This window comes from Erinaceus europaeus, chromosome 18 (assembly GCF_950295315.1).
Source record: "Erinaceus europaeus chromosome 18, mEriEur2.1, whole genome shotgun sequence".
NCBI classification, from domain to species: domain Eukaryota; kingdom Metazoa; phylum Chordata; class Mammalia; order Eulipotyphla; family Erinaceidae; genus Erinaceus; species Erinaceus europaeus.
In genome coordinates this window covers 70448000-70475407 of record NC_080179.1, presented here as the reverse complement: position 1 = coordinate 70475407, position 27408 = coordinate 70448000, and the positions used below count along the sequence as shown (strand labels likewise).

The window sequence follows — 27408 nt, the reverse complement described above, 5'->3', positions numbered from 1 at the left end:
CCTAATACAAATTTAGACAGCAATGTCACTTTCTTTACTGAAAAGAAAATTCTATTTTATTTGGTTTATGACCAACTAATTCTGCTTCCAGGACCCTACCCAATTAATTACAGAGCTGTAGAACGTGTTTGTTCAAGGATATTTACTGCAGTATTATTATTTTTTAAAAAAATTTTTTTTGCAGTATTATTTATGAAAACACTACAAAATATTCACAGTGGAGACATGCTTAAATAAAAACAATCATACCCAAGTATACTTTATACAATCTTCCAAAATCATGTTTTGTAAATATTCAGTGATATGAAAAAATGATTAAGCCACACACTTTAATGTAAAAAAGAAGGCATAAAACTGTACATAGAAGAAGAAAAAAAAAACCCTATACATAGGACTCCAAATTTGCAAATACAAAACATCAGGATATACTATGCATGAACCACAAATCATAAAAGAACAGGAAAATATCGGTGTTGGAGGAAGACAAAAAAAAAAAAAATCAGTGTTAACACTTGTTATTTATATGTAGTTGAGTTATGAGAGAGCTTAATTCTTTTGAAATGTGTCTGTATTTTCCAATTTTCCCCTAGACTATCAAGTGTTTCTTTCACATTAAAAATAATAAATAGATGTTAATATTAATATTATTATTACAAAATTGAAGAAAAAAGGTTTCCAGAAGGAACAAATATTGACAATGAAAATCCTGTTTGTTTTATATATGGCTAAATCTTCCAGCTAAAATGTCTTTATTTCCAGTAGAAGTAGCAGTTGCATTTTTTCCATGACTGGGATTATCTAGAGGGTCCACTGCCACGTATTTGATCAGGAAGCCTCCTGCTGTCACAGAAGCGTCACTCAAAAACTTCAAGGTCATAACATTTCCTGGGGAATGTAAAGAGCAAAGATGTTACTCTCAATTTGATTGACCATTCGGGCTCAGAAGAATGTGAGAATTTAATGAAGAGGATTCCTAGAAACCATAGTTGGATTCTCAAAAGAGTCTGTGTTACCACTGCCAAGAGCTTTCTTTTTACTGTTATTAAGACCAGGGTACTGATTTAGCATTTTAGGTGGTGCCAGGAATTGAACCTAGGACATTCTAGCATGAAAGTTGTTTTGCATAACCATTATTCTATCTCTACAACCCTTGGGACTATATATATATATATATATATATATATATATATATATATATAATTTTATTATCTTTATTTATTGGATAAAGACAGCCAGAAATCAAGAGGGTGAGAGACAGAGAGACACCTGCAGCACTACTTCACCACTCACAAAACTTCCTCCTGAAGGTGGAGATCAGGGGCTCGAACCTGGGTCCTTGCACTTTGTAATATGTGCACTCAATGAGGTGTGTCACCACCCGGCCCCGACTTCATATATTTTAAAAAATATTTATTTATTTCCTTTTGTTGCCGTTGTTTTATTGTTGTTGTTACTGATGTCGTCCTTGTTGGACAGACAGAAGTGGAGAGAGGAGGGGGATACAGAGAGGAGGAGAGAAAGACAGACACCTGCAGACCTGCTTTACCACCTGTGAAGCGACTCCCCTGCAGGTGGGGAGCCGGGGGCTTGAACCAGGATCTTTATGCCGGTCCTTGCGCTTTGTGCCATGAGCTGCTTAACCTGCTGTGCTACCGACTCCCTCAGTTTTTTTTTTTTTTTTTAATTTTTTTATCAGAGCTCTGATCTGACTTAAAATGGTGCTGGGGACTGAAACTAAGACCTTTGGTGTTTCAGGTAGGTAACTTTTTTTTTTTTTTTTTTGCATAACCATTATACTATTTCCTCAGCCCAGTAATGATGATCCCTTTAAACATTAACTATTAACGTATAGGTAAACAGTGTACTGAAGTGAGACTAGCCAGTCGGAGTGGTTGAGAGTTTAAGGACACACTGTAACTTATCATGGCTTTGTTGTGTTAATGTCAAGTACTACTACAAACATAAAAATAAAAGAGAAGAAAGTCATCTGAGAAGGTAAAGATTCTCAGCCAGAAGACCGTTGTCTGGGGCAATAGCAGTATTATTGCTTATTGAGATAAATTTATGTCGCTTTAGAGTATTTCTGGCATTACTTACATTTCATGAGACAAAGTCGCATATTGCCAAATACAGTTGGTCTTTTTTGTGTGTGTGGTTTTTTTTTTTTGGGGGGGGGAATTAATGTTTTACATTCAACAGTAAGTAAATGGTTTGTACATGCATAACATTCCCCAGTTCCCCATATAACAATACAACCCCCACTATGTCCTTCATCATCCTTCATGGACCTGTATTCTCCCCACCCACCCCCACCCCAGAGTCTTTTACTTTGGTGCGATACGTCAATTCCATTTCAGGTTCGACTTGTGTTTTCTTTTCTGATCTTGTTTTCAACTTCTGCCTGAGAGTGAGATCATCCCATATTCATCCTTATGTTTCTGACTTATTTCACTTAACATGAATTTTTCAAGGTCCATCCAAGATCCGCTGAAAACGGTGAAGTCACCATTTTTTTTTACAACTGAGTAGTATTCCATTGTGTATATAGACCACAACTGGCTCAGCCACTCATCTGTTGTTGGACACCTGGGTTGCTTCCAGGTTTTGGCTATTACAAATTGTGCTGCCAAGAACATATGTGCACACAGATCTTTTTGGATGGATGTGTTGGGTTCCTTAGGATATATCCCCAGGAGGGGAATTGCAGGATCATTGGGTAGGTCCATTTCTAGCCTTCTGAGAGTTCTCCAGACTGTTCTCCACAGAGGTTGGACCAATTGACATTCCCACCATCAGTGCAGGAGGGTTCCTTTGACCCCACACCCTCTCCAGCATTTGCTGCTGCTACTTTTTCTGATGTATGACATTCTCACAGGAGTGAAGTGGTATCTCATTGTTGTCTTTATTTGCATTTCTCTGACAATCAGAGACTTGGAACATTTTCTCAGTCTTTTGGAACTCTTCTGTGGTGAATATTCATGTCCTCCCCCCATTTTTGGATGGGGTTATTTGTTGTCTTGTTGTTGAGTTTGGCAAGCTGTTTATATATGTTGGTTATTAAACTCTTGTCTGACGTATGGCATCTGTGGGGGATCTCTTGGTTTGGGTAGTGGTTTCTTTTGCTGTGAAGAAGCTTTTTAATTTGATGTAGTCCCATAGGTTTATATTTGCCTTAGTCTTCTTTGTAGTTGGATTCATTTCATTGAAGGTGTCTTTGACATTTATGCGGAAAAGAGTTCTGCCAATATTTTCTTCTAAGTATCTGATAGTTTGTGGTCTAACATCCAAGTCCTTGATCCACTTGGAATTTACTTTTGTATTTGGTGAAATACAGTGGTTCAGTTTCATTCTTCTGCATGTTTCAACCCATTGTTTCCAACACCATTTGTTGAAGAGATTCTGTTTTCCCCATTGAATAGTCTGGGCCCCTTTGTTAAAGATTAGATGTCCGTAAGTGTGGCTGGTCCGAAGGTAGTGAGTTATCACAATTGGTTCTACAGTCAGTTACAGCTTGAACTCCTCTGACTTCTAATAAAGAAACCTGTTTACCATTACTTAACCCAAAGTTTCCTCAATTTACTTAACTGTAGAGCCCTTTTCTCATGTAACACCTATTAAAAACATCTGGTGGTGGGGTGGGGAGCTGGAGCTAAGGGAAATTGAATGGATTGAAGGTGGATAAGGCTTTGTCCTCTCAAGTTTAAGGTCCTAAATTCAGTTTCAGCATTGCATGTATCAGAGTAACACCCCAATAGCCCCTCATTAGTAAGTAAATAAATAAATCTTAAAAAAAATTTTAGTACTTATTTTCTCTTTTGTTGCTCTCGTTTTTCATTGTTGTTGTAGTTATTGTTGTTATTGATGTCGCCTTTGTTAGATAGGACAGAGAGAAATGGAGAGAGGAGGGGAAGACAGAGAGGGGGAGAGAAAGACAGACACCTGCAGACCTGCTTCACCGCCTGTGAAGCGACTCCTCTGCAGGTGGGGAGCCAGGGGCTCAAACCGGGATCCTTACATTGGTCCCTGCGCTTTGCGCCACGTGCGCTTACTTAACCTGCTGCGCTACAGCCCAACTCCCGACAGGCATTTTTAACAACTTTGTAAATCTGATCCTGTATCAACAAAAAATCTTCAGGCATTCTATTTTATAAAAATCATAAGCCACATCAGCATTTGTGAGTCTGCAGATCCAAGATTATCCCAGTTGTATTTCCTGAAAGCAGTAAGGATCTATACATACTTAGTACAAGGAAGGGACATGAAGCTTTCTTACAAGTTAGCCTTTTTAAAAAAATATTTATTTTATTTATTTATTCCCTTTTGTTGCCCTTGTTGTTTTATTTTTGTAGTTATTATTGTTGTCGTTGTTATTGGATAGGACTGAGAGAAATGGAGAGAGGAGGGGAAGACAGAGAGGGGGAGAGAAAGACAGACACCTGCAGACCTGCTTCACCGCTTGTGAAGTGACTCCCCTGCAGGTGGGGAGCCAGGGGCTCAAACCGGGATCCTTATGCTGTCATTGCGCTTTGCCCCAACTGTGCTTAACCCACTGCGCTACAGCCCGACTCCCCAAGTTATCCATTTCTGTATCTTTTTGTTTTTTATTTTGATGGAGAGTGAGAAAAAGAAAGATAAAGGAGGGAGAAGGAGAGACACCTGCAGCACTGCTCCACCAGCTGGGAAGCTCCTCACCTGAAGGTGGGGACTGGGGTCTTGAAACTGGATTCTCAGACATGCAAACATGGACACTATAGCATGAACTTAGAGACAGCATTGGACTCTCAAGCCCCTCTTACAACCCAGCCCCTCTTATAAGTAATTAATTATCTGTAGTTATGTTTTTCAACTTTTTAAATATTTATTTATTTTCCCTTTTGTTGCCCTTGTTTTTTTATTGTTGTTGTTGTTATTGGTGTCATTGTTGGATAGGACAGAGAGAAATGGAGAGAAGAGGGGAAGACAGAGAGGGGGAGAGAAAGACAGACACCTGCAGACCTGCTTCACTGCCTGTGAAGCGACTGGGGAGGGGGGTTCAAACTGGGATCCTTATGCTGGTCCTTGCGCTTCGTGCCACCTGTGCTTAACCCGCTGCACTATTGCCTGACTCCCCTGTTTTTCAACTTTACGTAAATAAATGGGAGTAATGTCCGGACTCTTTACTGATCCTATGAGAAAACAAATCATAGCCTTGACTCCCCCAGTTTAGAGCAATTACCTGTACTAATGATGTCTTCTGGAAGTTCATCTCCACAGTATCTGAAAGGCAATTTCAAAAACAACATACACAAATCAGTGGATATTAAACAACACTTGTAAATTACTTTTATTGACAAAGTGCTTTATTTCTCTAACTGGTGGCCATTTTTCCTGTTGTTTTGGAATTTTAAATTTTGTTTCTAAAAAACAAGTTAAAAAATATATGTATTTTTTATTTTAATGATAGAGACTCCAGAACACTGCTCAGTTCTGGTTTATGGTAGTGCTAGGGATTGAACTTCGGATCCTAGAGCCTCAGGGTCCTATAAGCCTCAGGCCTGTAGATCTTCTGCACAACCATTATGCCACCTGCCCAGTCCTGATTTATATTTTAACCTTCCAGAGAGGGAGAGTGGTAATCAGTGCAGGTAATCTGACACAGGTGGTTCCAAATTTCAAATTTGGGACCTCATGTTGGTAAATTCAGTGCTGTAGTCACTACAAGAGCTCCTGGGCTGAAAAAATCTTATTCTTTTCAGACTTGAATATGTAAGGGAGAAGGCTTAAAACAGTTTGTTGGCAGTCTTGCGGTAGCGCCGCGGGTTAAGTGCAGGTGGTGCAAAGTGCAAGGACTGGCCTAAGGATCTGGGTTCGAGCCCCTGGCTCCCCACCTGCAGGAGAGTCACTTCACAGGCAGTGAAGCAGGTCTGCAGGTGTCTATCTTTCTCTCCCCCTCTCTGTCTTCCCCTCCTCTCTCCATTTCTCTCTGTCCTATCCAACAACGACGACAACAATAATAACTACAACAATAAAACAACAAGGGCAACAAAAGGGAATAAATAAATATAAAAAAACAAAACAGTTTATTTTAAATAACCTCACAGTATTAATGACTTTCTTAAGAAGAGAGATCGTGAGATCTTTAGTTATTGTACCTACAAAACTGCCTGTGTATTTTATTCTATTTGGAAAGAAATTTAGAAAATTGTTTCTGATGAATTTCAGAGTTTTGTTTGGAGATAGAGCAGAATGGGCCTATAAGTGGTGGCACTAATGTGTTGAATATTATAGCAGACTGACATCAATTTGGAAAAGTATGTTAGGTGGTCTGGGAGGTGGCACAGTGGATAAAGCACTGGACTCTCAAGCATGAGGTCCTGAGTTTAACCCCTGGTAGTACATGACATCTAGTTTTTTCTCTCTCTCCTCCTATCTTTCCCATGAATAAATAAATAAAATCTTTAAAAAAGAGTAAAGTATTTTGGAATACAAGACATAAAAGGGTTTGATTTTTATCGGAATCTGATATAAACAGGACTCTTTCCTCCTTGTTTCCTTCAGCTCTCTTCCTCTCTTTTTTCACCATATCACTTCACAGCTCCGAAGCTTATGGTAGTACAGGAGGAGGAAAAAGCTATTTACAAGAAAATCTTCTTTGTAAGTTTTCTTTTTAACTTTTTAAAAATATTTTTTTATTCCCTTTTGTTGCCCTTCTTGTTTTATTGTTGTAGTTATTGACTTCATTGTTATTGGATAGGACAGAGAGAAATGGAGAGAGGAGGGGAAGACAGAGAGGGGGAGAGGAGAGAAAGACAGACACCTGCAGACCTGCTTCACCACCTGTGAAGCGACTCTCCTGCAGGTGGGGAGCCGGGGGCTCAAACTGGGATCTTTGTGCTGGTCCTTGCACTTTGTGCCACACGCGCTTAACCCTCTGCGCCTGACTCCCTGGTCTCTCTCTTTTTATCATTCCCTCTGTACCTCTCTCTCTCTCTCTGAAATAAAAACTGGTAGAATGAAAACACAATAAATAATAAACACTATAAACCTAACTGGGAGAGAATTAAAAGAATGTTGAGCAAAATATTGGATGTTTATTTAACTTTCTTTTTAAAAATATTTATTTATTCTCTTTTGTTGTTTTTTACTGTTGTAGTTACTACTGATTTTTTTTTCTTTCTTTCTTTCTTTCTTTTTTTTTTTTTACCAGAGCACTGCTCAGCTCTGGCTTATGGTGGTGCAGGGGATTGAACCTGGGACTTTGGAGCCTCAGGCATGAGAGTCTCTTTGCATAACCACTATGCTATCTAGCCCTACCCTATTGTTGTTATTTGGTGTCGTTGTCGTTGTTGGATAGGACAGAGAGAAATAGAGAGAGGAAGGGAAGACAGAGATGGGGAGAGAAAGACAGACACCTGCAGACCTGCTTCAGGGCCTGTGACTCCTCTGCAGGTTGGGGGCGGGGCTTGAACCTGGTTCCTTATGCCGGTCCTGCGCTTAACCTGCTGCGCTTCGCTGCAACTCCCCTTAACTTTCTCCGTCTACAGTCCTCTGCTCTACCAACTGAGCTATCGAAGGATGCTCTCCCCTTAACTTTCTATAAAAGGAAAACAACACATACCTTCCCACGAAGCCATGGACATCATCATAACTGTCATATATTTCAACGTAGTCAGCCAGACATGCGGTGTCATCTTCGAGGTCAAACTCCAAAAAACTCAGGTGAATGCGCTGGCCATAACTGAGCCTGATGTGCCAATAGCAGATTTGGTTATCGTCATATTCATTTGGGAAGCCTGGAGATTTAAATATTCGCTTTGACTCCGTAAACACACCACCACATTCCTTTGCTGAGATGAAAAAAAAAATAGTATTAGGAAAAATGATTCCTACCTTAGATTATATTTATTTCGTGATGTACAGCTGTTTGTCATTTATTTATTTACTTTAAAGATTTATTTATTTATTTATGAATGAGAAAGATATGAGGAGAGAGAGAAAGAGCCAGACGCCCGTCTGGTACATGTGCCACCGGGGATGGAACTTGGGACCTCATGCTTGAGAGTCCAGAGCTTTATCCACAATGTTACTTTTTTAATAAAACAGTAAAGAAATGGCTTAATACCCTAGGCCAGGGAGAACAGAAGCAACCGGTGGCACAGCTATATACAAATAATGTCAAAGGACATAAATTATGGTGATGTTGGGTATGATAACAGCAAATCCTAACAAAGGGATATTTCAAAGTGAACCCAATTACCAAATAATGTGATGATAACAATGATTATCTACTGTCTTCTTGAACCCTATGACAGCAGGAACCTCACATTTCCACTATAGAGCCTAGATTTCCCCCAGTCCTAGAACCTCTAGGGCGGGGTCCACTTTCCTGCAGGTTGTCTCCGATCAAACATGGCTCAGAATCGCACACCAAAAATCCCATCTTTCACCTTCCATCCCTCTAGCAGATCGCAACTTGAATGATAATGAAGATGCTTCCCAGGTGATGCTGCACTAAGAATATTCTCAGCCTGCGTCAAAATTTTGCTGCTGATGTTTACGCCTCTCATGATGCAAAACAAAAAGGGCAGCCTATGTTTTTTTTTCCCCAATAATCTTCATCTGCAGATCTTATTGGATGTGCCAACTCAACAAATGACTGTTGTGTCAAAGGAGCTAAAGCGACAGCCAGAGTTGCGTTTTAATACGTAACACCTTTGCTAGACGGATCGCATTTTCTTCCTCCTTGTCATTTTAGCCTTCCTGTTCTCCTTTATGTCTTCATCAGTGTCTGCTCAGCTCCTTAGAGCGGCACAGTAAGCAGAGACTTGCTCTGCCTTGTCCTTAAATGCACTTGGATCAAAAGGGAAGATGACAGCAGCTCTGTGCCCAGATCTCAGTGCCTGGTAGTTAAAGTCATCACGTCAATACTTGTTAAAATTAAAAAAAAAAAAAAGTGGACTAGAGGGGGCCAGCCAGTGGTGTATCCGGTTAACAGCACATATAGGGGGTCGGACAGTGGCGCAGCGGGTTAAGCACACGTGGCGTAAAGCGCAGGGACCGCCTTAACGATCCCGGTTTGAGCCCCCGGCTCCCCACCTGCAGGGGAGTCGCTTCACAGGCGGTGAAGCAGGTCTGCAGGTGTCTGTCTTTCTCTCTCCCCCTCTCTGTCTTCCCCTCCTCTCTCCATTTCTCTCTGTCCTATCCAACAACGAACAACATCAACAATGGCAATAATAATAACCACAACGAGGCTACAACAACAAGGGCAACAAAAAGTGGGGGGAAAAAGAGAACATATTTCAGTGCACAAGGTCATAGGTTGAAGCCCCTGGTCCCCACCTGTAGGGGGAAAGCTTTAGAAGTGGTGCAGCTGTCTCTCTGTCTCTTCTAAGCCTCTCCTTTATTTTTAAAATATTTATTTATTTATTCCCTCTTGTTGCCCTTTTTTCATTATTGTTGTAGTTATTATTGTTGTTGTTGTTGTTGGATAGGACAGAGAGAAATGGAGAGAGGAGGGGAAGACAGAGGGAGAGAGAAGATAGACACCTACAGACCTGCTTCACCGCCTGTGAAGGGACGTCCCTGCAGGTGGGGATCCGGGGCTCGAACCCGGATCCTTAGGCTGGTCCTTATGCTTTGCGCCACCTGCGCTTATCCTGCTGCGCTACCGCCAGACTCCCGATTTGTCCTATTCCTAATGCTAGCTTTGTGGTTCCTAATCCCCTAGCCTAGTGAATCACATTCGAGATAAGCAGCAGACCACATAATCCAAAAATAAGGAAAGTATACTAAGAACTGAATAAAAGTAAGACTTGTGTCATGTTCTCACAGTTTTAAAAGTATTCAACCAGGCAGACAAAAGTAGCTCACTAGGCTAGTGCTTTGATACGTTGTGACCCAGGTTTGAGGGTGGCCCCTACTACATTAGAGGAAGTTTCAGTGCTGTGGGTCTCTCTCCCTTTCCCTCTCCCTCTCCCTCTCTCCCCATCCCTCTTTGTCTCTATCTTTGAAAAAAAAATCATTCTGGAGCAGTGAAGCCTTAGTGATGAACAATAAAGAAATAAATACATGCAAATAAGTTACTCAGCCTCTGTGAGAAACAAAAACAGTTTATGATAATGTTTAAATTAAACGAGTATTCTTTTTTTTTTTTTTTTTTAACCATTACACCATGGAACCTCTCAGAGTAGTATTCTATTTTTAAAGATAATTTCATTTATTTATTTATTTATTTTGCCTCTAGGGTTTTTGGTGGGGCTCGGTGTCTGCACCATGAATCCACTGCTCCTGGAGACTATTTTTTTTCCCCTTTTGTTGCCCCCTTTTTTTTTTTTTTGTCATTGTTATGGTTATTATTGTTGTCATTGTTGTTGGATGGGACAGAGAGAAATGGAGGGAAGAAGGGAAGATAGAGAGGGGAAAAGAAAGATAGACACCTGCACACCTGCTTCACCACCTGTGAAGTGACCCCCCTGCAGGTGGGGAACTGGGGGCTCAAACAGGGACCCTTACGCCAGTCCTTGCACTTAGCGCCATGTGAGCTTAACTGCTGCGCTACCGCCCGATCCCCTAAACCAGTATTCTTATAAGAGGGCAATGAAATACTGCAAGGGCCTTTACATTAGACTTTCTTTAATTTTTTTTAAATATTTATTTATTTATTGGATAGAGATCAGTCATCCTAAAGTTCTTAAAGCAACAGAAGAATTAGAGAACATATTTGAAAATAAAAGTTGCTTGAGAATAAATAGACAGTTGCTTGTGTAAAAATATAGATGAAAAAGAAGGAGCATTATAAAGGAAAGAATGTAAGTGAAGGGCCCAGGAGGTGTCACACTCAGTGGAGAGTACATGCTGCAATGCTCAAGGATCTGGGTTCAAGCCCCTGCAGGGGGGAAGCTTCATGAGGACACCTGTAGCACTTGCTCTCTCTCCCCCCTCTCTCCCTCCCTCTCTCTCTCTTTCCCTCCCTCTCTCTCCCTCTCTCTGTCTCCCTCCCTGTCTTCCCATTCAATTTTTTCTGTCTCTATCCAATAAACAGATAGAAATATTAAAAAAGAACAATCTGGAGAACTCTCAGAAGGCTAGAAATGGACCTACCCTATGACCCTGCAATTCCCCTCCTGGGGATATATCCTAAGGAACCCAACACATCCATCCAAAAAGATCTGTGTACACGTATGTTCTTGGCGGCACAATTTGTAATAGCCAAAACCTGGAAGCAACCCAGGTGTCCAACAACAGATGAGTGGCTGAGCCAGTTGTGGTCTATATACACGATGGAATACTACTCAGCTGTAAAAAATGGTGACTTCACCGTTTTCAGCCCATCTTGGATGGACCTTGAAAAAATCATGTTGAGTGAAATAAGTCAGAAACAGAAGGATGAATATGGGATGATCTCACTCTCAGGCTGAAGTTGAAAAACAAGACCAGAAAAGAAAACACAAGTCGAACCTGAAATGGAATTGGAGTATTACACCAAAGTAAAAGACTCTGGGGTGGGTGGGTGGATGGGGAGAAAAAAAAAAAAAGAAGAAGACACATATATGCAAAGAGACTTTTATGCCTGAGGCTCCAAGGTTCCAGGTTCAATCCCCAGTACCACCATAAGCCAGAGCTGAGCTGGGCTTTGGCTTCTCTCCCCTCTCTCTGTATCTCTCACTAAAATAAATAAAAAAATTAAAAATATCAATACTATATAATAATGACTATATAAGAAGATACACGGATCATTATTTTTGATATGCTAATTATCAGCAGTGATTGAACATAGGATTAATATAGTACACAACAGGACTAAATGAGCTGAAAGTCTGCCATGATGACCTGAAAGTTCAGTTCTGTAATAAATGCACAGCTAGCATTTATTTCTCATTTTTTTGCCAGTATTTATTCGTATTTTGCTTCAGTTGGGACCAGCTGATAACTTTTTTCTTTTTTTTCTTTGGAGGGGGCAGGAGTGGAATTACCTGATAACTTTATAGAAAATTCTCTTTGGGGGATCGGGCGGTGGCGTAGTGGGTTAAGCGCATGTGGCGCAAAGCGCAGGGACCCCCTTAAGGATCCCGGTTCGAGCCCCCGGCTCCCCACCTGCAGGGGAGTCGCTTCACAGCTGGTGAAGCAGGTCTGCAGGTGTCTGTCTTTCTCTCCCCCTCTCTGTCTTCCCCTCCTCTCTCCATTTCTCTCTGTCCTATCCAACAACGAACGACATCAACAATGGCAATAATAATAACCACAACGAGGCTACAACTACAAGGGCAACAAAAGGGGGGAAATAACGGCCTCCAGGAGCGGTGGATTCATGGTGCAGGCACCGAGCCCAGCAATAACCCTAGAGGAAAAAAAAGAAAAAAGAAAATTCTCTTTTACCTGATATATACATTATTTCAAGACAGAGAATAGAAGCATAAAATATAGTTCACTAGTGGTTAAAATGACTACATAATAAATTCTAGACAAGTAGGCTAGCACTTTACTGTAACTGTTCTATTGCGTTATAGATTATTTTTTTTGCCTCCAGGCTTATTGCTGGGGCTCAGTGCCTGCACTATGAATCCATTGCTCCTGATGGTCATCTTTTTACATTGTTGTTGTTGCTGTTATTATTGCTGTTGTTGGAGAAGACAGAGAGAAATTGAGAGAGGAGGAGAAGACAGAGAGGTGTATCTACCTGCAGACCTGTCACCGCTTGTGAAGCGACTTCCCTGTAGGTGGGGAGCCGGGGGCTTGAACTGAGATCCTTGTGTATTGAACTATGTGCACTTAACCTGGTGCACTACCGCCTGGCCCCATACCTTTTTTAAAAAAAGTTTATTTATTTATTTACTTATTTATTTATTTATGAGAAAGATAGGAGGAGAGAAGGAAAGAACCAGATATCACTCTGTTACATGCTGCAGTGGACTAAATTCAGGACCTTATGCTTGAGAGTTCAGTGCTTTTCACCAAGAAGATTTCTTCAATTTCTCAGCAAGGCTACAGGACTGGTGTTCAAACCAGCCTGTAAAAGGTACTATTTCTACTCTGTATGGATCATTTTTCTAGAACTTTTTGAGAATTCAGTGCTTTATCCACTGTGCAACCTCCCAGATCACTGTTACAGATTTTTTAAATATTTAATTAATTTATTAATGAGAAACTTAGGAGGAGAGAAGGAACCAGACATCACTCTGGTACATGTGCTGCCGGGGACTGAACTCAGGACCTCATGCTTAAGAATCCAGTGCTTTATCTACTGCGCCACCTCTCAGACCACTACAGATTTTCTTTTAGATCCAAATGGAATATCACTTGAGGATGTGTATGATTACAAATGCATAAAATGACACTAACTCTTTGCTAGCTTTGTCCTGAAGTAACTATGACTTTTTAAAAAATATTTTTATTAATTTATTATTGGATAGAGACAAAAATTGAGAGGGGAGGAGAGACAGGGGGAGACAGACCGACACCTGCAGCCATGCTTCACCACTCATGAAACTTCCTTCCCCACTGTAGGTGGGGACCAAGGGCTTGAACCTGGGTCTTTGCACACTGTAACATGTGCACTCAACCAGGTGCGTCACCACTTGGCCCCCAACTCTATAATTTTTTAATGAGAGTGAAGAGCAGTGCTCCCCTATTTATGGTGGCCTGTTTATGTCTTGATGTGGTGCTGAGGGTCAAACAAGCAAGGCGTGTGCTCTACCTTTGAATCATTGCCCAGTTCCAAGGATAACTTTTTTTTTTTAAGATTTTATTTATTTATTAATGAGAAAGATAGGAAGAGAGAGAAAGAACCAGACATCACTCTGGCACATGTGCTGCTGGGGATCGAACTCAGGACCTCATGCTTGAGAGTCCAAAGCTTTATCACTGCGCCACCTCCCGGACCACGCAAGGATAACTTTTAAAATACTGCCCGGGGGCTTTGTACATGCAGGATACTACAGCTCAGTAGCTTTCCTTAAGACAATTTTTTATTTAGAATTAAAAAATATATTTATTTTATTTATTCCCTTTTGTTGCCCTTGTTGTTTTATTGTTGCAGTTATTAGTGTTGTTGTTATTGGATAGGACAGAGAGAAATGGAGAGAGGAGGGGAGGACAGAGAGGAGGAGAGAAAGACAGACACCTGCAGACCTGCTTCACTGCCTGTGAAGTGACTCCCCGGCAGGTGGGGAGCCAGAGGCTCAAACTGGGATCCTGATGCCGGTCCTGGTCCTTGCGCTTTATGCCATGTGTGCTTAACCCACTGTGCTACCGCCCAACTCCCCAGAATTTTTTTTTTTTTTTTTTTTTTAACTAGAGCACTGTTTACCTCTGGCTTATGGGGGAATTGAACCTGTGACTTTGGAGCCTCAGGCATGAGAGTCTGTTTGTATAACTATTATGCAATCACACTCTGCTCTATTTATAATTTTAAAAAAATGTTCATTTATTCCATTTTGTTGCCCTTGTTTTTTATTGTTGTAGCTGTTATTATTGTTGTTATTGATGTCATTGTTGTTAGATAGGACAGAGAGAAATGGAGAGAGGAGGGGAAGACAGAGAGGGGGAGAGAAAGACAGACACCTGCAGACCTGCTTCACCGCCTGTGAAGCGACTCTCCTGCAGGTGGGGAGCCGGGGGCTGGAACCGGGATCCTTACACTGGTCTTTGTTCTTTGTGCCACATGCGCTTGACCCTCTGTACTCCCGCCTGACTCCTCTATTTAGAATTCTTAAATGGAGAGGGAGAGAGAGAGAAAAAAAAAAGAGAGAGGAGACCGACACAGCACCACTTTATCATCCATGGCCCTCACATGTGGTGTTGGGGCTCAAACTCGGGTTCCCTGCAAATGGTGATGTGCAAACCCTACAGAAGGACTGGTCCTAATCATATTTCTTTCTAGTGACTATAAGGACACAATTTTCTTTTTAAATTTTCTTAGCTACAATCAACCATGGAAGAAGAATACAGATAAAAATATCAATACTATATAACAATGACTATTAATATATATCCAGTATATAATTGCTAGTTTAGTATATTTAATTATATATAATTAAAAAAAAGAGCTCTATACCATGACAGCTGCTTAGTTTGGAAATCTAAGAATTTATGCATAGAAATTATGGAAAGGGGGAGTCAGGCGGTAGCGCAGTGGGTTAAGCACACATGGTACAAAGCGCAAGGGCCGGCTAAGGATCCCGGTTCGAGCCCTGGCTCCCCACCTGCAGGGGAGTTGCTTCACAGGTGGTGAAGCAGGTCTGCAGGTGTCTTTCTCTCCCCCTCTCTGTCTTTCCCTCCTCTCTCCATTTCTCTCTGTCCTATCCAACAATGACGACATCAACAACAACAGCAATAATAACCACAACAATAAAACAAGGGCAACAAAAGGGAATAAATAAATAAATAAATATATATATAAAAAGAAATTAGGGAGTTTGCTTATTCTATCTCCTTTTCCTCATTCTATCAGGGGGTGATTTGGAATAGTTAACATTTGGCAGTATTACTTTATTATTTCATCTAAGTAGCAGTGACAAAATTATTCTATTATTAATTATTAGTGATGTAACAGTGTCTTACATCCATCAGTGTAATTTCACACACACATGCATGACGTGTGTAAGTAACTTCACCCTCCACCCTATGATGAATTTATAAGTTGCCTTCCACCCCCACTCCTCCCAGCCCCCTCTTTCCCCCCTTTAATTGGCACAGAAAAATTAAGGACTACTTCAATTAGTGATTCCACCTGCCTGCTAATGATTAATATATGTTCTTAAATATGCTCTTAAATATTCAGGTTTCTGATTTCTGAAATAGGTGTAACAATGGCTTCTTGAAAGGTTGTTGTCATTATTAGGTGACAAAAATAAAACTCAAAAAGAAGCTGGTCCATCTTAATGACTGAATAGCTGAATGATTATTGCTAAATAACTCTGAATGACTGCTATTGTCATGACAGGAATAATTCACTCTGAAAGAAGCCATTTCTTTTTCTCAGCTTTGAGGTTTCTGAAATCTGGTTTTTGCCAAGTAGACGATTGTTGTCTTTAACAAACCGTGCGGGTTGTAGCAGTAGGCATCCCATCTTTCACTCTTATTAAGACGGACACCATAGTCAATGATGCCAACTTTTCCAAATCCACAGTGAGGGCCTGGCTTCACAATGGGGTAGCCAACTCTTCCCTTGGCCATCCACCCAGCAGCGCAGACATGAAATCCTACAAGAGAAGGGGGGAGGGTTATGCCCTTAGCTGGTAAAACTTCTCACCTGAGGCCTCTTCTCACCTGCTCAGAAACAGTTCATGTAGAAAGGAAGATACTACATTACATAAAATAAAATTTAAAGGGGGTTGGGTGGTAGCGCAGTGGGTTAAACGCACGTGCTGCAAAGTGCAAGGACCGGCCTAAGGATCCTGGTTTGAGCCCCCCCCCCCCCCCCGCTCCCCACCTGCAGGGGAGTCGCTTCACAGGTGGTGAAGCTGGTCTACAGGTGTCTGTCTTTCTCTCCCCCTCTCTGTCTTCCCCTCCTCTCTCCATTTCTCTCTGTTCTATCCAACAACAATGACATCAATAACAACAATAATAATAACTACAACAATAAAACAACAAGGGCAACAAAAAGGGAATGAATGAATGAATAAATAAATATTAAAAATAAATAAATAAATAAATAAATAAAATTTAAAAAGTCAGTCTGCCTTTCCTGGGCAGATGACCCTACCAATGTGTCCTGGAACCCCACCTTCCCAGAGCCCTATCTCACTATGGAAATGTAGAGGCAGGCTCGGGGGTATGGATGAACTTGCCAGCACCCATGTCCAGTGGAGAAGCAACTACAGAAGCCAGACCTCTGACCTTCTGTACCCCTTAGTGATCTTTGGTCCATACTCCCAGAGGGATAAAGAATAGGAAAACTTTCAGTGGAAAGGATGGAATATGGCATGCTGGTGGTGGGAACTGCATGAATTGTACCCCTCTTATCCTACAATCTTGTCGATTACTAAATAACGAATAATAATAAAAAACATTGAAAAATAAGAAAACACAAAGCAGAACTTGGCCTGGGTTTGGTGTATTGCACCAAAGTAAAGGACTCTGGGGTGGGTGGGATGGGGGCGATGTTTAGGTCTTGGAACACGTCAGAGGACTTAGAGGGGGCTGAGTTGTTATGTGGAAAATAAATAAATAAATAATAAAATAAAAAGTGGGAGGGGAGATCGCATAATGGTTATGCAAACAGACTCATGCCTGAGGCTCCAAGGTACCATGTTCAATCCCCCACACCACCATTAGCCAGAACTGGGCAGTGCTCTGGTAAAAAAAAAAAAATAGTGGGGTGGGCAGTGGCACAACAAGTTGAGTGCATGCATAACCATGCACAAGGACCCAGGTTCCAATCCCCACTCCCCAGATGCAGGAGGGACACTTCACAAGTGGTGAAACAGGTTGTCTGTTTCTCTCTCCCTTTCTCTTTCCCTTTCCCCTCTCAATTCTTTTCTGTCCCCACAAGTAAAAAGGGGGTGGGGGAAGGAATAAATGGTCACCAGGAGTAATGGATTCATAATGCCGGCACAGAGACCCGGTGATAATCCTGGTTGCAATAAAAAAATCCGAACACAGACTTGATATAGAAACAAAGCATCTGAGTCTTATTATAAAATGACACCTTTCTCATATCCTTTTTTTTTTGTGTGTGTGGGGATAATATTTAAAAATTTTTTGTTCTGGAGTTGGGCGGTAGCGCAGCAGGCTAAGCGCAGGTGGTACAAAGTGCAAGGACCGGCATAAGGATCCCGGTTCGAGCCCCCGGCTCCCCACCTGCAGGGGAGTCGCTTCACAAGCGGTGAAGCAGGTCTGTAGGTGTCTGTCTTTCCATCCCCCTCTCTGTCTTTCCCTTATGCAGGTAAGGCAGAATTACTCCTGTTGAACCATATCCTTGGCCTCCTCAAATGATATATATATATATATTTTAAAGAGATTTATTTATTTATTAGTGAGAAGGATAGGAGGAGAGAGAGAGAGAGAGAGAGAGGAAGAACCAGCCATCACTCTGGTACATGTGGTGCCGGGGATTGAACTCAGGACCTTGTGCTTGAGAGTCTAATGCTTTATCCATTGTACCATCTCTCAGACCCCCCTTAAGTGATATCTTACTTGAAAAAAAAGTAGGGTACAGATGAACTAGAAATAATAGTGCCACGGACATGAAAACAATCCAAGTTCAGAGCTGGCTTCTTTTCATGATTGACATTTTCAGAAAGGGTACTGTGAGATAATTTTTGAAATTACTATCAATTAAAAAAAAAAAAAGAAACAACTTGAGCAACTGAGGAAGTAATTCTACTGGCAGATTATTGGACCCATATGTCTGAGGCTCCTGGTTCAACTCCCGGCACTACATGTACAATAGTGACACTCTGTTTTCTCTTCACCTCTCTGTTTCATGTGATACTTTCTATCACACATAAAATAAATGAAAATAAATCTGAGATCCCAGGTTCGATCCCCAGTACCAGCATAAGCCAGAGCTGAGCAGTGCTCTGATCTTTCTCTCCTTTCTTTCTTTCTTTCTTTCTTTCTTTCTTTCTTTCTTTCTTTCTTTCTCTCTCTCTCTCTTCCTTCCTTCCTTTCTTTCTTTTTAATTTTTAAATTTATTTTCCCTTTCATTGCCCTTGTAGTTATTATTGTTGTCGTCATTGTTAGATAGGACAAACAGAAATGGTGAGAAGGGAGAAGACAGAGATGGGGAGAGAAAGATAGACACCTGCAGACCTGCTTCACAACCTGTGAAGTGACTCCCCTGCAGGTGGGGAGCCGGGGACTCGAACTAGGATCCTTAGGCCAGTGCTTGTGCTTTGCACCACATGCACTTAACCCTCTGCGCTACCACCAAACTCCCTCTTTCCTTTTTTTTTCTTTCTCTCTCCTCTTCCTTCCTTCCCCCCCCTGAATAAAATTAAACTATCTTAAAAACTGAAAAGTTCAAATGATAATTTGATTCATGTCTCCATCAGGGTTAAATAAGCTGTTACTGATATTTTCAGAGTTTTGAAAGAAGCACTCATACATTTCAAATAAAGCCTCCGCCCTGATTTCCTTGTTTATCTTTAGAAGCTGTTTTTATGTTTGATAAGGCTGATCAGTACTGGCTTTGGTAGAGCCTACATAACTAGTGAAAGTTCTGGGGAAAAAAAATGGCCTCCAGGAGCGGTGGATTCATGGTGCAGGCACCAAGCCCAGTGTTTGTATCTGTCATTCAAGCTGCTGCGTCACACACAGAGCTCTGTGGTAGAGACAAAGCAGTCATCCAGGAAACCTTGGAGGCTAAGTCGCTCAGGCGTGACAGTTATTTACTTATTTATTTTTATTGGGGAATTAATGTTTTACACTGGACGGTAAATACAATAGTTTGTACATGCATAACATTTCCCAGTTTTCTATATAACAATACAACCACCACTGGGTCCTCTGGCATGACAGTTATTTACATAACCATTATGCTGCCTCCCCAGCATATTTCTCAATATTTTTCTTTATTTCTTCTACCAATTTTACAATTTCCGTGTAAAATCAACCTAGTAACATCATTCCAACTGAGAAAACCCACATTCAGAAGTCAAGAGAGATACAGGACTAAAAATGAGTGGCAATGACAATAAAATGCCTTTATTTTCTTTTGACTTTGATTTTTATTAACCCACAACATGATCCCCAATAAATTCCCACCAGCTCTAGGCAAAGGGGATAGGAGAAGCCAATGGGGAGAGATGTTATTGAGTCTTAGAGAACTATCAGGAAAGACTTAGAGAGGGAAGATCTAGACTTAGACTCTGTCGAGACGTAATTCTGTAATATAAAGCTAAACAAAAAATAAAAGAAGGAAGACCTAGTAAAGCTGATAGGCCAGATGGACTGCTATCCCCATGATAAAATAATAATAATAACAATAATAAACCATTGTCAATTTAGTTACCTATTTTTCTGGCTGCCTCTAGCTGCTTGTAGGTGGCTAGCCGGCCGCCCTCGAACTGACACACCACCTTGGCCTCCATGTAGGTGAGCTTATATTTGCCAGCCCGTGCTTCTCTGTGGTACACGCCTGCAGCTCTTTCTGCGAATGCACAAAAAGTGGTCACTGCGCTCTCGTATCCATTCTTATGCAACAGGCGACATTTTGTGGCCTTGGCTGGAAGATGGCATCCGCTAATGGGTTTCGTGGGTAAACTGTTGTGGGTGGCTTGGTTTGCACCCGTCAGCCAAATTTGTAAAAAGTGGAAGGATGACTTTAAGGGTTTGGGGGGGCGCATAGAAATTGGAGGTTAGATTCTGTTTCTTAACCGACAGCCTGAAAGAAACACTGTGACCCTCTACTATTCAAAGGTGATAAATGGAGTTCTAACTGCACCACCAGGTTCGAGCCCCGTCCCCACTGCAGTGACTCGGATCGCTCCCTCCCTTCCTCTATTTCCCCTTCTGTTTCCCTCTTTCTATCTGAAAGAGTTAGCCTGGAGTAATGAAGCCCTGGAGACCAGAGGAAAAAAACATTTTTTGTTTTAAGTTATAAAACCTTGAAAAGATAATGCAGTGATAGTGGGGGGTGGGGGGTAGGGAAAGGCAAAAGAAACCAAGAAAAATCACTCCATTATGTGTGCTCACAACGATGGAATAAAATAAGCCAAAAAATCCATTTGAGGGAGATGACTAATGCAATATAATTGAGAATTTAGTAAACAAATCAGAAACTGAGGAAAAACCTGAAGGGATCCAAAGCAAACAATTATTGCCTCAAGAAAAAGAATAGACACAAGTATAACAAAGAGGAAGCTGGGGCCGTCTAATGATTAACTCCCTAGTTTTTTTGTCTGTTTTGTCTTAAATTTTTTTTTTAAATATTTTATTTATTCTCTTTTGTTGCCCTTGTTGTTTTTTATTGTTATAGTTATTATTGTTGTCGTTGTTGGATAGGACAGAGAGAAATGGAGAGAGGAGGGGAAGACAGAGAGGGGGAGAGAAAGACAGACACCTGCAGACCTGCTTCACCGCCTGGGAAGCGACTCCCCTGCAGGTGGGGAGCCGGGGTTCGAACCGGGATCCTTATGCCGGTCCTTGTGCTTTGCGCCACCTGCGCTTAACCCGCTGCGCTACAGCCCGACTCCCTTGTCTTAAAATTTTTAACAATTTATTTTTAGTGAGAGATATACAGAGAGAGAGAGAGAGAGAGAGACAGAGAGACACACAGAGAGAGAGACACCAGAATACTGCTCAACTGGGGCTTATTATGGTGGTGCCTGGGATAGAGCCTGGGATCTAAGAGCCTTAGGCATGAAAGTCTTTTGGCTGAACTACTTACTATACTGTCTTCCCAACTCTGTTTTGTCTTTTTCCCATTCACATGCTGTTCCTAACATTATTTAGGTAAAGTCATAAGTGACTTGTATTTCATTAGGTTGCTGTTTAAATGGGTTGCTTTGAGTTTGGGGTGTATTTTGCTATAGAAGCAAAGAGAAGAGATCCCCAGGGAAATTCTTGTAACCTTAGCTTAAGTAGCTTTACATAGGCCCTTAGGTGATGGTGTTTTTGTGCCTGTGTGATCAGACACCATTTCAAAGGAGAACCCATATATATATTTTTAAAAATATTTTATTTATTTATTTATTTATTCATGAGAGAGATAGGAGGAGAGAAAGAACCAGATATGGCTCTGGTACATGTGCTGCCGGGGATTGAACTCGGGACCTCACGGTTGAGCATCCAATGCTTTACCCACTGAGCCACCTCCTGGACCACGAGAACCCATATTCTTTGGCATGGAGCCAGATAAGGAATCCAGCATTTGAAGGATTCCTTCCTTGTTCTCCTCCTTTTTTTTTTTTTAAATTTAATTTATTTATTCCCTTTTGTTGCCCTTGTTTTATTGTTGTTGTTGTTATTGATGTCGTTGTTGTTGGATAGGACAGAGAGAAATGGAGAGAGGAGGGGAAGACAGAGAGGGGGAGAGAAAGACAGACACCTGCAGACCTGCTTCACCGCCTGTGAAGTGAGTCCCCTACAGGTGGGGAGACAGGGGCTCGAACCAGGATCCTTATGCCGGTCCTTGTGCTTTGCGCCACCTGCGCTTAACCCACTGTGCTACCACCTGACTCCCCTTGTTCTCCTCCTTAAGCTGAAGTTGATTCTGGCACAGGTCATTTAGAAATTTAGCTTAGTACTTTCCTTTTATTCCTCCCAGCACACACACACACACACACACACACACACACACACACACACACACGGACACGGACACCAGGAAATACTGCTCTTGCGAATTGTACACCCCACCACTTACACAGTGAGGACCTAGGTCAATCTGATATTTACAAGTCAGAAAACACAGTGTTAAAGTCATTTTTCTCTTTGAAAATCATATACTACCCAATTGCCCCTCGTGTGGCGAAGCTTCCTGAACTTTATTTTAACTGGTCTCCAATTTAATTATTTTGAGATTATATTGTGATGTCCTTTGACAGGTGCAATGGGTCAAGTCCTAATCTCAAACAATTTAGACACTAGTGGACAAGGTAAATATCTCTCTTTAAAAAAAATTCTTGGGAGTCTGGTGGTAGCACAGCAGGTTAAGCGCATGTGGCTCAGAGCATAAGGACCGGCGTAAGTAACCGGGTTCGAGCCCCCGGCTCCCCACCTGCAGGGGAGTCGCTCCACAGGTGGTGAAGCAGATCTGCAGGTGTCTTTCTCTCCCCCTCTCTGTCTTCCCCTCTGCTCGCCATTTCTCTCTGTCCTATCCAACAACGACGACATCAATAACAACAACAATAATATCTACAACAACAATAAAAAAAAAAGGGCAACAAAAAGGAAAATAAATAAATATAAAAAAATTCTTTTGTTTGTGATTAATGGTTGTTTACAAGACTAAGATTACAGTGTATAGTTTCACACCACACACTAGGTTATAAAGAAATATAAATATCTTTATTTTAAAGTAAAGGAGCACAACTTTTGAGTAAGGAAGAGAGGCATGTTTAACTTAAATATTTTAGTAGAGATGTTTTTTAATTATTTAAACCTAAAGAGGAACAAAATCTAATTAAAACTGTATCTATTTCCTGAGAACATAAACAATGAGATCTCTATTAAAAATTATAGCGATTATTTTGTCTGTCAAAGCTTCCAAATAGAGATTTCCTTGATCCTTTATTCCAAAAATCAAAGCATGATGTTTGCAGGGAAAAAAAAAAAAAACATAACAGGGAGATTAAAAAAAAAAGAAGAAAAAAAAAACCAGTAACTTATGCCTTTCTCTTTTCTCTTTTTTTTAAAAAAGTATTTTATTTATTTATTTTCCTTTTTTGTTGCCCTTGTTTTTATCATTGTTTTGGGTATTATTATTATTGTTATTGATGCTGTTGTTACAGATAGGATAGAGAGAAATGGAGAAAGGAGGGAAAGACAGATGAGGAGAGAAAGATGGACATCTGTAGACCTGCTTCACCGCTTGTGAAGCGGCCCCCTCCCCTGCAGGTGGGGAGCCAGGGCTCGAACCGGGATCCTTACACCGGTCCTCCAGTTTTGAGCCATGTGCGCTTAACCTCCTGTGCTACAGCCTGACCTCCCTTATTTTTTTCATAAAGTTTTTGTACCTGAACTTGTCTAGTAAAAACATAGTAACTTAGACAGCAGACATATATGTGCAATAAATTTATTAAATAGCATTAGTATTGTTTCTGAAAATGCTCTAAATATACTGTAATCTTGCCTTATATAAGCTAAGAACTATTAGTGTGTGTACGCTGTAATTTTTTAAAAATATTTTTTATTCATTTTCCCTTTTTTGTTGTCCTTGGTTTTTTTTATTGTTGTAGTTGTTGTTGTTGATGTTGTCGTTGTTGGATAGGACAGAGAGAAATGGAGAGGGGAGACATACAGGGGGAAAGACAGACACCTGCAGACCTGCTTCACCACCTGTGAAGTGACTCCCCTGCAGGTGGGGATCCGGGGGCTGGAACCGGGATCCTTATGCCAGTCCTTGCGCTTCGCACCACAGTACATTGTAATTTTAAGAAGCTGATTTTCTTTTACTGGCATACTCTTGGTTTACAAGATCTGGTGTTAGGTGTATTATCTCCCCTCTCTTCAGATTAAGTGCTGCCATAACACATTCACCACTAAGACGTCAGTTTTTCAATCCCAAGTCCATAGACCTTGAACTCAGGGAACAGTCTCCCTTTTATTCTTCCTCTTCTCCAGTCAGACATTTATTTTAAATTATTCCTCAACTGATAATTTGAAACTGAAATTTGAAATGATCCTTTGTACAATGAGCCCAGATTTTTAGTTTTACCCTTCAGAATAAAATTTTTTTCTAGTAAATTAATTAAACCTGAAAATCTATTCGAGCAGTATATATATATTTCTTTTTACTGATTTTTTTTTATTGCTACCCAGAGTTATTGCTGGGTGTTCAGTGCCTGCACAACGAAATTAACTAATTGCTTCCCCGATGAACATGGGCATTGACAGGTTGATCCATACTCTCAGCCTCCCTGTGGTAGTGTGTATACTCAGTTGGTAATGTAGGACATCACCTGACTGGTCAACCAGATTTTTCTCTCTTTTTGAAAATTTCCTTCCCTTCCCTTCCCTTCCCTTCCCTCCCTTCCCTTCCCTTCCTGTCCCTTCTCTTTCCTTTCTTTCTTTCTTTTTTTTTCTTTTAGCAGGTAGTGACAGCATTATATTTCCTCTGGTTTCTACTCCTGCTTCCATCATAGGCTGTGTTGTATGCCCTGGTATAAGTTACTGCTCAAGCCTCAATTTCCTCATCCAGCAAATGGGGATAGTAAGTCAATCCCTCCTGCCTTCTTTTCTTTTTATTTTTTTAATCTTTTATTTACTACTGGATAGAGACAGAGATAAATTGAGAAGGGAGGGGGAGTTGCTTCAGTGAAGCAGGTCTGCAGGTGTCTATCTCTCTCTCCCTCTCTCCATTTCTCTCTATCCTATCCAACAACAATGACAACAATAGCTACAATAATTAAAAAAAAGGGCAAGAAAAGGGAATAAATAAATAAACAAATATTAAAAAAATAAAAAACCACAAAAAAACTAAAAAATAAACAAATCATTCAAAGCATATAAGCACAGCTTCTGGATCCTGCATGGTAATGCTGCCTTTTCTTTTTTTCTTCCAGATTTTGTGTAATAACTGAAAAGACCTGCTTATTTGTGCAGTTTTAATTCTCTCTCTCTTTTCAGCTAGAGCACTAGGGAATTGAACCTGAGATCTCAGAATCTCAGTATGGATCTTGTGCATAACCACTATGTTATCTCCCTTGCCCTGTAGTTTTGATGTCCATAACTCATGTAAGCTAGTTAATGTCTCCTGTACTAAAGTGTCTCCTTTTTTTAAAAAAAAAAGTTATAAGGGATGAGAACACACCAGAGTTGAAAATACACATTAGAGATTCCTTACTTTCTCATTATACCAGTGTGGAACTGGTTGGAGATTTTGCAGTGCCTTGTTCTTGATATTTTCTCGCAGACTTCTGCTTTCTAATACAATATTTTTTCCTCTCTAGACGGCTTCTAATACTCTACCCACCTAAGCAACTGTAAATCATGTGTACTAGGTTGACTGGTCACTAATCTTCCAGATTGAAGCAGTTTGTATTTACCCTGAGCTTCAGAGTGGTAGCATATTATTAACAAACATTGGCTCTTCTCTCCTCCCGGGACAGAATTTCTACTGTTCGAGGGCTTACATCTTTGTTCTCTGCCTCCCCAGGAGAAGCCACAGCATAAAGCAACTTGATCAGCTGAGTCGAACCTTATCTCAAAGTGTATGTGGATAGATTTAATTCTCACTCGTTTTCATTTCCTAGTTTCTGACACACATGTGTGTGTTTCCCAAGTTTGGTGGTCGGCAGTGAAAATGAACAAAGAGACTCGTTCATCCCTCTTCTAACCCCCAGAGCCTATCTTGGCCAAATGGGTTAGACTGTTCATCTTTAAACTAGTTCACTAGCTCAGGCTGCAAAAAGAATGGGCAGAGCTATGCATTGCAAATCAAGCTGTTTAATGAAACCCACATGGCTGCAGTTATGACCAGAAAGAAATTCACTGAAAGGGAAAATAGCCTACAAGCTGTGTGCTGCTTAGCGGCATGTAGGTTAATTTTGCTCTCTCTTATTTCCTAGAGTAATTCGTCAGTTTTCCCCTTGAGCAATTCAGACTTATCTTCACTGTCAAATAAAGCAACACTAATTTTTTTTTTTAATCATGAGAATAAAAGCATTGGTTAGAATTTAAAGGTAATGTGAATTTTCCCTTTTTGGTCTTTTTCAGTCTGTTGTTTATATTCATAGCCAGGCCTAAGACTCTTTACATTCAACAGAACAGAACAACGAAAGAATCTTTCCTAGTCTAATGAAAGGGTAAGACAAGCATTTATGTGGTTTGCTTCAACACACAGACTCAAATGGTAAGAACAAATATTTCAAAATCAGTCTTTTTCATTACAAACTGGCTCTGTTGACCTAGTCAGTAGATGTTTGGGAAAAGCAAGGCCAGAGTACATGAAGCAGTAATTATAAAATTATTGTATGTTTTAATTTACCTTTTAGGTGCTAAAACCGATTGCAAATGTATTGAAATCAAAACAAAAGGGCATATTGGTGTTACTGCTTTGCTGTACAACTATCCTTCCCTGCACCACACATGTGCTTTAACCAAAAAAGAAAAAAGAAAAAAAAATTTAAGGCACACACACGCACACACACACACACACACACACACACACACACACACACACACACACACAGACACACACACACACACACACACACACACACACGGTGTGGGGGGTGGGTGGGAAGCAGAGATTATAGCACCCAAGCTTCCTTCAGTGTGTGAACTGGGGCTTGAACCTGAGTGATGTCTGTGGCAGAGGAGGACACTCTCCACGTGAAATATTTCACCAGACACATGTGCTTTGAAAAATTTAAAATATGTCATTACATTCTATTCAGTATGAATCTTAACATCTATTTCTCTGTTGATGAAAGATTGATAAGTAGCTTTTTTTTTAAGTTGCAAAAAATGCTAAACACTTTTGGTAAAAAAAAAAAAATCACATGCCTCCCAGTGCCTCCCTAAGCATTTTTTAAGAGAACATCAGCCCCGAGCAGACCATAGAGAGTTACCATTCTGATTCACATCTCCAGAACATTAAAGAAGTGAGCGTCCCCACCCAAAGCTCCTGAGTGAAGTTTCTTACCCAGCCATATAGAGTTGTGAAAAATTCCATCCTTGACTCCCCATCCGCGAGCCTCTTCCCACAGCAGGAGAAATAAGTAAACTAAGAGGATCATTTCCCAGCTGTAGAGAAGGAACAGCCACTCTTAGGGGCTGCTCATATGGATTCTCAGGGCAGTGGTTGAAATGTGACTGAAACAT

General features: G+C 40.8%; 1 protein-coding gene across 2 annotated transcripts; it reads right to left on the bottom strand.

Annotated features, from left to right (window-relative positions):
* Window positions 1-256: 256 nt before the first annotated feature.
* TNFAIP6 (TNF alpha induced protein 6) lies at window positions 257-27408 on the bottom strand. 2 transcript variants are annotated; one of them, XM_060178133.1, is made up of 6 exons: window positions 27230-27402; window positions 19931-20068; window positions 16014-16175; window positions 7598-7826; window positions 5216-5256; window positions 257-885 (listed from the first exon to the last, which is right to left on the bottom strand). In XM_060178133.1, the coding sequence occupies exons 1-6, from the start codon at window positions 27321-27323 to the stop codon at window positions 716-718; spliced, it is 834 nt and encodes a 277-aa protein (XP_060034116.1). In that variant the 5' UTR covers window positions 27324-27402; the 3' UTR covers window positions 257-715. The 2 variants fall into 2 exon arrangements, with proteins under 2 accessions (XP_060034116.1, XP_060034117.1); XM_060178134.1 differs by lacking the exon at window positions 19931-20068 and having other exon boundaries at window positions 27230-27408.

Bases quoted from the DNA above. Each gene is read 5' to 3' on its own strand.
- TNFAIP6 (XM_060178133.1), bottom strand. From the start codon at position 27,323: ATGATCCTCTTAGTTTACTTATTTCTCCTGCTGTGGGAAGAGGCTCGC. The intron at 7,827-16,013 runs GTTTGTTAAAGA...TTTTCATCTCAG, and splicing joins CTACTGCTACAACCCGCACG to CAAAGGAATGTGGTGGTGTG. The intron at 5,257-7,597 runs GTATGTGTTGTT...ATTGCCTTTCAG, and splicing joins GTCCATGGCTTCGTGGGAAG to ATACTGTGGAGATGAACTTC.